We start from the raw sequence: 10892 nt of genomic DNA on the forward strand, positions 1-10892 counted from the left end.
ACTTGGCCGAAGTTGTAACGAGTGCAAGGTTGGGTTTATTGACACGTGTTCATTCTAAATTAATCGAGAAAAAAATATTAAAATTTTACAATTACAACTGATTCCCCAAAATTAGTCTCCTCAAGAACAAATATTTTACAAGGTTAAAGAAGTGATCATAAAGATCGGTTAAATAGAAGAGCCGAGAGGTATTTTATAAGTAAAATGAAAATAAGTGCGCATAATCTTGTCATTAAAAAGGCAGATATTTATCTTTACCTCATGAAGAAGGAAAATGCCATTGCTGTAATATATAGTAAATTTATAAGATTAAACACACTTTATGTTTTATTGTCAAAAATTTAAAGAACCAAGATCTATTGCGAAAACATTTATTTGTGACTTATATAATAAAAATGATCTGAATGAAGCCCAGTTGTTGTAAGCCTGTTTTAACTGCAAGTCAGTTAAAATTTTGAAAATGGTCACCTCCTACACAAGTAAATGCATACACGCAAGAAATGAGTCATTTGAAGTTGTCAATTTTATACTTTATTAGGGATTTTATGATTATATGACTAGTGACTTACAAATCCAACATAGTACACATACATATCGGTATCTTTACATATATATTTATCATTGAGCCATTGCCAATTATCGAAATTGTGTTTGTGCTAATAAAGTATTTCAATTTTATTTTTCAATTTGTAATACGAAATTAATATTATATGTCCCTGGTTTAGGTAACAAGGTTTTATACTTTATTACTTAATTTCTACAGAAAAGAAATATGTACAAAGATGCAGATTTTATTAAATAATCATACTTTGTTTTGTTCCGCACTGACATGAAATATGCTGTGCCATTAGAAAACACTTTCACAAGATCTGGGGCAATCTCAAGACTGTTCATTTAACGCACACACGTACGCTTTTTTTTTTTTTTTTTTTTTTTATTTTTTTTATTATTTTTTTTTTTTTTTTATTTTTTTTTTTTTTGCTCACTTTATCGCTATAAGCAGTTAATAAAGATAAAATACACGACGTAAAACAAAAAATTACCACTTGAATGATGAAAGGCAAAACAACAAAGCACAAGTATCAAACAGCTTTCAGGCACTGTATGGATTAATAGAACATATAGTACTAAAAGAATTGAGTATATGTATACAGCAACGGCATTTTGTTCAAAAACTGGCCCAAAACTTTTGACAAAATCGAGTTAATGAGATGCCTTTTCACAAATTTTCCTCATTGGTTTATCAAAATAATTTTTTTATTATTATCATTGACATACGCAGTAATTTTCCAGAGTACGGGATTTCACAACATTTGGAGGAAGTTTTGGAGATTTACATTACACAAGCATTTTATTGCCCTTATTCCTTTAATAAACATATAAATATAAGAGAATAGGTATAGTGTCAAAGAGACAACAACCGGGATGGAAAAAGTCAGCAAAGCTTAGATATATTACTAATAGATATATATATTTAGACCCCCAATCTTTCATAGTTAAGTATAAATCATTCTGTATAATTTTCCCAAGCGAGTAGAAAAATGAAATTTCAGAAAGTGAGGTTGCTAATTTCGATGACACAGTTTTTCATGATGCATGTGTATGACTATATTTGTATATACTTGAAGTAAATTATAACAGTGTAGAACAAATGTACAAATTTTGATTGTGTTTTCCTTAAAACCCGTGAATTATAGATTTTCCTTGAAGCAACAGAAATGCCACCTTCTGTCCATTTTACTTTCATGACTATTTTTTTTTTTTTGTTAAAGAGCCAAGCTTCTTAAAAATTGAGCGTCTTTCTATCCCGATAGTGCTATTTGTTCATATATAATAAATTTATAGTCGTTATGTTCTTTTACTACCGAAGAACTTGACCATATCTATCAGATAACACCAAAGTCAATGCCGGTGTTTAAGAGGTGATGCGATTTTGTGTTGTCCGGCCAGTTCTCCAGGGAGAAATAAACCACATCAAATCATTAGGTTCCAATATTCATTGCAGTTATAAGGATAAACAAAAAGATCCTGCAATAACAATACATAAATTCATAAGACTTGGGTAAAGAAAGATAATCTGTTGCGCATGAATCTCATGTAAAATATTCCACATCTATATATGTTTTAAACACAATGACATGCAAAAATTAATTTAGCATGAAATATCTAAATAAGCAACTAAATTCAGTTAAAAATAAGCTTAATAGTTACTGACTGAAAGCCAAATATTACCAAGCAAGAAAATAATATTAGTTAAGCAAATTTCATAAAAAAAATGTAACACTTCCTTACCTCACACTTAGGTGCAAGCGTAATATCCAATGAACATCTGTGTTAAACTGGTGCTTGTAACGTTTGTTGCTATCGTCATAATATCGCGGAGAAACAACCGTCAAGTACCATTTTACTTATTATTTCTATTTGTGCTGGTTCTCTGAATTTTTTTACAACAGTGTTCATGGAGATGTGATGAATGTGCCACGTGATAACTTCTAGGAGATCACCAACCAGAATTCAAAAGTTGATCGAACGCCCGACCAGCTGCCTAAATCCTTAAAAAAATATTGTAAATTCTGAGTCACAGTGTTTTCTCATTGATGCACCGTTTTACGCCTTTGTAAACTGTGTTGACATGAGATGGGATACAGGTAATTCGACCTAGGTCTCCTCGTACGTTTACTCGTGCTTGTGGTAGATTTACATGCAGGCGTGGAGCATGATTTTGGAGAGTTTTCACCCCCTGTGACCCACTCTGATTCAGGACTGTGAGCCATCGTTGTTATTCATTACTCCATATAACTACTATCGTTGCATTTCTTCACTTTCTTTACCTGTTTTTGTTGTCAGTTACATATCGCATGTTAAACCACGGCAAGCCACACAGGATAGTTGAGGTACTTTCGGGAAGTACCCTGCGCATAGTGGACAAAAAGGTTTATCTATAAATATCTATTGATAAGTATGAATATTTATAATTCATATCTTAATATTTTTAATTCATTTATTGATATTTATAATGATGATATGAATTATAAGTATTAACAATATATTATTGATATTCAAAAATAAAATATAAACAATTATTATATATACTCATAAATATAAATAAGTAAGCCTGTTGTCCACTTTGGCTTGTCATACCAACGAGGTTTGGGGGGGTGTGGACATTAGCCATACAATAGTGAACACTAACTATGACAAAGAACTCATTATCACTTACAAGAAAAAGAAAGAGGGAGAGAAAGGACCGATAACTCTGTGGAGGATGATGAAAATTTATGGCAAATTTCCAATCTGCGAAGCAGAGATCATTGTGTCTCCTTCGTAAATCAAACACAGGGACAAACGAGTTACAAACCTCTATTTTGGAGATTGGCAAATTACGTGTCCATAGCCACAACCTTATGCGGAAATTAAACCGATATTGTTTCTGGTATTAGTATTTCTTTTATTTCCGTCATTGGATTTTGGTCAGCCCGTGGAAACAGGAGTTCGAAATTCTTGGACTTTTACGTGACTTTTGAACTAAAATCAGACTTCCGAATGGTATTTTTTGAAAAATCATGCTGTCACATGGGGGGGGGGGGGACGTCTGAATTTGAGTTTCGTGTTCGCACATATGGACATATATTCCACCAAAAAGTAAGCGACACATTAAGGTGAATACAAATGAACCTGAAAATCGTAGTTTGAGATAATTCCAAACCTTCTACAAAAAACACAATAAAATTAAAATTTTCTCCATTGTGTTTTTTTACCAGCAGCTTGCTTATGAACTTCGGCATATTTGTCGCTAGTAATTTGTTATATTTGATTTTTTTTTTCATTTTAAGCGTTACAATATGTTTTTATTACAATTTTTGGCAATAATTTTTTGTTTTTATATTTTTTAAGTCGACATTTGGATTGTCAAAACAAACGAACATTAATGATATGTATTCACTATTGTTTAAAGTGCCGCCACGATGAAAATACAAATATTTTATTTAGCTCGAACACAGTTACAATAATGAAGAATTATGATAAATAACTTAAGTGTTATTCATATACCATGTATTTGTTAATTATACTTTGTCTAAATCATGTGCTGTAGTCTAAGTAAATGAGTGCAGTTCAAATTACAGGAGATATGGTACACAAAAAAGATAATAATAATCTTTTAATAAAGACACAATTTCCAATTTTTTAAGAAGTTATCGTGCTATTTTTTTTACTTCTTTAATAGATCCATAAATACAAGCTGTTGACTTACATTGTATGTCTGTAACTAAGGATAAGGAACTAGTTTTATCAGTCATCAGAATTCTTTTGCACAGTATGTTGTCATGAACATGTACAATTATACCATAGTCATGACAGTATGATAAAAGTCTATCCATGTTGATTTTCAGTATCTCTTTCCATATTAAAAGGAAATATGTTTTGATATTTTCCAGAAAATTTTGGATGCAGCCGTCATGTTCACCTAGCAATGATACAAGTTACCAGACAAGTCATACATAACAGGAAGCTCTGTTCAAATGAAGTATGATAATAGGTTGTGTAGGTGTTTGAGGTTCTGTATACAATATTTTTATGCCTTGTTTTTTGGCGAAAAAAAATTAATATTGATATGGGGTGTTCCAAAGGTAGGAACCACCTCTTTTGTTGGGAAATGTTGGAAGTAATGTGGAAAATTTTTGCAAAAATGAGGAAATTAATAGCTTGGACCCCCACTTTCAAAGTCTTTTGATTATTCACTATAAACTCTCATTAGTCAATTTATTTTAGAAATGTATTTGTATTATTTCTACATGTGTAATGTAGATAGATCCCATATGTGTTTATTGCTTAAAATGTAGCACTACAGTTCCCATGACACTTAAATGAAGGTTGTAACATAGACATAATATTTTAACATAATGGGATGTTTTGTTTGAAGAAAAAAAAACATCCAATGAGCCATATAATGTAGGGTTTACTTAAATAGAGGTCTACTTCAATACAGGAATCATGAATCACAGTAACTTTGAATATGAGTATTATGTATATTTATTACTGATTTTTATACTTCCAGGTCATCCTTGGCATATAAATGACTGAAAAGAATTCATACATGTAGAATTTAAATGATCTTCAATGCTGTTCAATCTCTGCTTGCACTGTAATGAAGGTAATATGAAGCTGAAGTTTGAAAATAAAGATTTTCAAAATCATATTTCTTATACAAATGTACAAGGTTTAAATATGTTGTGCTTCAAAAGTAAAAGTCACTTTCATACATGTATACAATAACAGCCATCAACCTAGAATCCCTTGCACTGCAAGCTGTCACTATCAACTGACCTAAAAAATTACTTCATTGTTTTCTGTAGATTAGGTTGATTATGGTCTTTTGTAAATAGTTTTACTTTATTTGTTTTTGGGCCTTTTTATAGATTGCTTAATGGTATGTGGTTTGCCCATTATTGATAACCATGTGGTGATTTCACTTGTAGAAGCTTAATCGTTACTTACTTGTTTTTTTTTGAATGACTATCTCATTGGCAAACATAAATGGTACATGTATTTAAGTTTTCTACTTATGACTAGTGAGTGCTAAATCTTTCACTGCTTCTCAAACAAGTAATTTTATGTAAAAACTGTGAGGTAGCACTATGAAACCGCCTCAAAATGTCATAATAGTAGAGTAGTATAAAGCAGGATCATTTCATACAGTAAAACATTCTTGTCCTGAAATGCAAGAAATAATTGCAATATACATTGAAACCACAACCAATCAATGAAAAAAAAAACAAGTTCCATGGGTAAATAGAATAAAATATAAACATTCACAGACATTAAAAATTTTGAAAAAGAAGGATTTATTGTTGAATTTTGAGCTAATCATAATCATGCCATGTACTTGTACCTATAATTTACATTGAATTGATCTGAATTCATGGTTTCCATGTATAAACTCTACAAGACTGGTAAATTGTGATTTTTTTTTATTCACTAGTTAAGAGAGATGTTGAGGAGAGGATGATCATACCATAAGCTCATGATGCACCTGTTTAATAGGACATCTTATCGAATGTTAATTATTAGTCAACTGTGCTGGTAATACCTGTTCATTGATCAGAGGGGGTTGGCACCCCTACTTTTTACCAGAAAATTAGTCATTTTCATCTGTAAAATTGACAAAACATGGAAAATAATGTCTTAGCATCACCATCACATTGGCTTGCACCCCTCCTTTTCAAAGTGTCTGGAGCCGTCCCTGTTCACTAACCTGTAAATAGCTTTCATCATATTTTGCTTTAACCGTTTAGCATGCAACAAGTTGCCTGTTTTGAAACTATTTTAATATTCTCCATAAAAGCAATAAAGAAATATATATAAAAAAAGCAATACAATGCTTATGTTGCAAACCATGTTGTACTCCAGCAATGCTAGAGGTTGTCTGGCAAGCTATTTTCTGACTTGATGCCATCCTGGGGTATAGAGAAACGGAATTCCAACCGCTTACGTTGTAGGATTTTAGATAGGGGCGCACAGTAAAAATTCTGCCGAGCCGAGCGAAGTGACTCAAATTTTGAGGTTAATTTTTTGAAATATTATAGAGTGGGTGCAATGTAGATATCTTGTGCTAAAATTAGCGAGAAAGTTAAAGTTTCAACTTGAAACCGCCTAAATCTACCCCTGACAACCCATGCTTTGCAAATTGCCTTGCACGCCCGCCACTCCCCCACCTGAATACGCCTCCGTAACCATGTTGATTTTTATGAGTGGGGGTCGGGGTTAGGATTACATTTGAAATAGAAAGGCAGGACAATGACATATGATTTTATATAAATACAACGATGCGATAGGCGAAAAAGAAGGTTATGGTTTGAATATTACACAAAAAGGTCCAGGACACAAAATTTGACTATAATAGCCCCCTTTTTTCCCTTACGATTCAAATGGATATAGAAATTTATCATTATTTACCTGGGAGGGGGGACTGGTAATTTTGAAATCATATAAAATTTTCTTGACCCCTCATGATATTTTCTTATCCCCCTTAAAAACATTTTTTTTAATGTGATACCCCCTCTATTAAACATGCGTTTGGAGTTCATATAACAACTCCTACATTATGCCAGAGCTTACCGAAACTACGCAGTTTTTGTATCGCGATAGAATTCTAACAAATAAACTTCTGGAACAGGGTTGTGTTGTTACAAGATTGAAGTCATCCCTATAGAAGTTTTATGTTGTGGTCGTCGTCATGAAATCGTGGATCGCTACGGTGTATCCATCTGCGCCATGAAAACTGATTTGTTCAACGTGTCGTGGTTTTCCTTTCCTCTTTCGTTTACACCGGACTTGACTTTTTATGAGCAACTCGGCGGGTTTCTAGAAAAGCAGAGGACGCTTACCCTACCAGCGCACCTGGTCCATTCTCCAAGTTTTTAGTGGAGTCATAGTTGCTCATTTGCTTTTGTTAATTTGTATATTTGATTTTAACAAAATTTCATGTTCTTTGTACGTCTGTTTTCCATGTCTGGTCTTTGTCCCTGGATAACATTCTTCTTATTACCGTTATAATCGTAGTTCCCTTGATTACTCTTTGAAGCAAAAGCAGTTGAGATGTTAAAGAATTATTACAATAAAAAATAGTCTTCAATTCCAAAACTTGATACTTTGGAAAAGTCTGATCAAAATCAAGCAGAATCAGACACAGCTCTTGAGATTCAAGATATTGGTAAGGAAATTGAATCGTCAGCAAATAAGTCGGACCAATTTGATTTAATAACTGTAAATGTTTTAGGTCCTGATGGTTATGTTGATGTGTGGATTTGATTTTACCAGAGATCATGCATGTGACAATGAAATAAAATGTTTAATGGAGGTCATATATGTTTTAATTTGACTGGTGTAATGCTCTGCTTAACTAAAAATTTGGAACGCCCTTGAAATCCATGTGCACAAAAATGACCCCCCCCCCCACCTCTTTGAAGTTATAAAAAACTGCACCCCCCTTTTCCACTTACAGAAAAAAATGACCCCCTGGATATATGTACTTGCTTTGTTTAAATTTTCAAATAAATGTCCACGGTTTGAATATTATTTGTAAATTATTATATAAAGGATGCCGAATCTAGAGGTTTAACCTAAAAAAAAAACAAAGCTGTTATGCACGTGGCTAATTACAATATTCGTTAAGTTTCGGCTAAATTTACAGCCAATGAAATGAACATCTCGTTAGCGAGAACACAGCGTTACTTCATATGTTTATCGGGCATTTTAAAAGAACCGAGAGGAAATAATCGCCATTTTCTTGCAGCATATTTCTCTGTTTCCTCCCTTTTCCCTATGATATCCCCTGATTTTGGTTTGCCACGTTGAGAAAGCACAGAGTTTTTCAAAATGCCAGAGAAACTATCATCTGTTTTATCAAAATTCTACGATGAATACATGAACAATACATCAAAGAAGCTTAAATTAGTGGATGCATACTTATTCTACATTGTCCTCACCGGTGTTGTCCAATTTGTTTATTGTGCACTGGTCGGCACATTCCCTTTCAACTCGTTCTTATCTGGATTTATTTCTACAGTTGGCTCATTTGTTCTTGGAGGTAATTGTGTATTAATTAATGTCTGACAGTCCTCTGTTAAAAGATGTACGTCAGTGCATGTAGTATTTTAAGGAAAATATAAGTGATGTACACAGACACTTCTTTAGTTCTATAACATAAAACCACGCATTTTATGTTTATCTTTCGTGTTTTCATTGGATATTTTCATTTTTTGTTTATAGTCAAAATGCAAGGTTTTATTATTGGACGCCATTTAGTGGGAGCAACGTCCAGACGAAATGACCTGCAGGATGTTTTTGTCTAGATATAACGTAATATCGAATAAAAATATTTAAGAATGATTGAAGTACAAAGTTAAAAGACGTGGCTTTAAAATAAATTCTATTACCAGATGCAGAAATTCCATTATATACATCCAAATTTGCTTTTAAATCAGCTTATGTAAGATTCTATTAACACCAAAATCGATAAGTCCCGAGAAGCACATTTCCGAATATCGATCAGCAAATATTTAGGATTTTTAATGGTGTAACAAAATTTATTCACACATCATTTTGTCAATGATAAAATATATTTGAAAATCATGTGGTGAGTGTTAAAGTAGTATAATAAACTTTTTAAAAAAATGGTTTTCATAATTTTTTGTGGTCATTGCTTTTGGAATGAAAAAAAAACTTTTAACCTTTAAATGATTAAAATTCGTTGCACCATATGAATCCGAAAATGCAGCCAACCGTAACATAACAAAATGTCAGCTTCTAGGCTGGATCACTACATGTTTTAATTCGGGATTATTATCTTCCAAACAAGGTTTGTTGGCATAAATTTGACTTCTTTTTCTTATAATTATATAGTTATGTTGAAAAAATATTCTAAAAAATGTCAGAATTTAAAGTTGATTTTTACACCTTGAAATTAAGGTCCAATGATAAAATCTCGCATTTTGACTATAAACAAAAAATGAAAGTATCCAATGAAAACATGAAAATAAACATAAAATGTGTGGTTTTATGTTATAGAACTAATACTTCTTTTGACTATTTGTATGTCAATGCCAAAGACCATTGGCTATTATTTGGAGTTCATCAAGTCAGGAGATGAACACCTTTTCCCCATTTAATGGTAACTTGTTCATGTAGAATTGTCTATTCAAAAAGGCCATAAATAAGTTCTACATGTACTTAGTCCATGAATCTTACCAACACTAATGCAGTATTGTATCACAATGTAACTTGAGGAAGGCACTGTTCTACCACTGACCTGGAACATGTCTAAAAGGATTTTCAAATATATAAATGTTCTTAAATTTGTACTGTATGTCATTTGTTTTGAAAAGTATGTTTTGGACAATCTAAACAATGGCACTGACCAAATATTTTTTTTTTATTTCTTTGTTGCAGTTACAAGACAAAAAAGAGAAAAAACGGTGATATTGACAATCATGTTATATATTTTAGCAGAATTCTTCATAAAGTAATCTAAGTGATGAATTTGTATTTGTTTTTCAGTATGTTTGAGGCTGCAGGCAAATTCACAGAATAAAAATGAATTCATAGGAATAAGCCCAGAAAGAGCATTTGCTGATTTTATTTTTGCAAATGTCATTTTGCATTTAGTGGTGATGAATTTCATTGGATAAAGTCAAAAAGGTATGTCTCTTAAGAAGTACAAATACAAATATACATGTCAAGACAAAGGACTTTCACTGCCAAATATAAGAGCACTGCCTTCCTACTTAAAACATCTATTTATAATAATGATGACCTTAAATGAACCTTTGATTTCAAAATTGTACACATACACATGTATATGAACATAGGGCTAACATGATATGTAAACATTTTTTTTCTGTTTTCTTCCAACAATCAGTGGAAATATAGAATTACATTTTCAGCTTCCTCTTATCTGTCCAATCTGATTTACCATCATTATAATTTTTTCCATTAGATTCCGAGATCAGTGATTACCATAATATGTTCCATAGTAGTCTTATCATTCATATACAACCAGACGTTACAATTTTTACATTTTACACCGAGTTAGAAATAGTTGCCTGTGCGCCAGCCAGAGACTGGATATTTTTTGGCAGGGTTGAATAGCAAAAAATTATATAGCCATATAGTAAATATATTGAAAAATTGTATTCAGGACTGGCTAGAATTTGAGTGAGTTTCCTACCTTGCTTTACAGTGTAAATTTGACTATTCATTCCAGATAATGATCAGTTCTAAAGTTTTTTTTTTTCTTTTCCAGGGGTTGCAAGGCAAATCCAGCTTGAAGAGACTAATCATTCATATAAATTATACATGTGTAAATTTTTGTAGAGTAAAATTATTGTTGTTAA

General features: G+C 32.1%; 1 protein-coding gene across 1 annotated transcript; it reads left to right on the top strand.

The window, feature by feature from the left end:
- Positions 1-8296: 8296 nt before the first annotated feature.
- On the top strand, positions 8297-10892 carry LOC148617297 (dolichyl-diphosphooligosaccharide--protein glycosyltransferase subunit DAD1-like). The gene is made up of 3 exons (XM_088584912.1): positions 8297-8587; positions 10057-10197; positions 10802-10892. The coding sequence occupies exons 1-2, from the start codon at positions 8377-8379 to the stop codon at positions 10185-10187; spliced, it is 342 nt and encodes a 113-aa protein (XP_088441038.1). The 5' UTR covers positions 8297-8376; the 3' UTR covers positions 10188-10197; positions 10802-10892.

Source organism: Perna viridis, chromosome 5, assembly GCF_037379345.1.
Source record: "Perna viridis isolate PV_CMFRI_1.1 ecotype Kerala chromosome 5, ASM3737934v1, whole genome shotgun sequence".
Classification (NCBI taxonomy): Eukaryota; Metazoa; Mollusca; class Bivalvia; order Mytilida; family Mytilidae; genus Perna; species Perna viridis.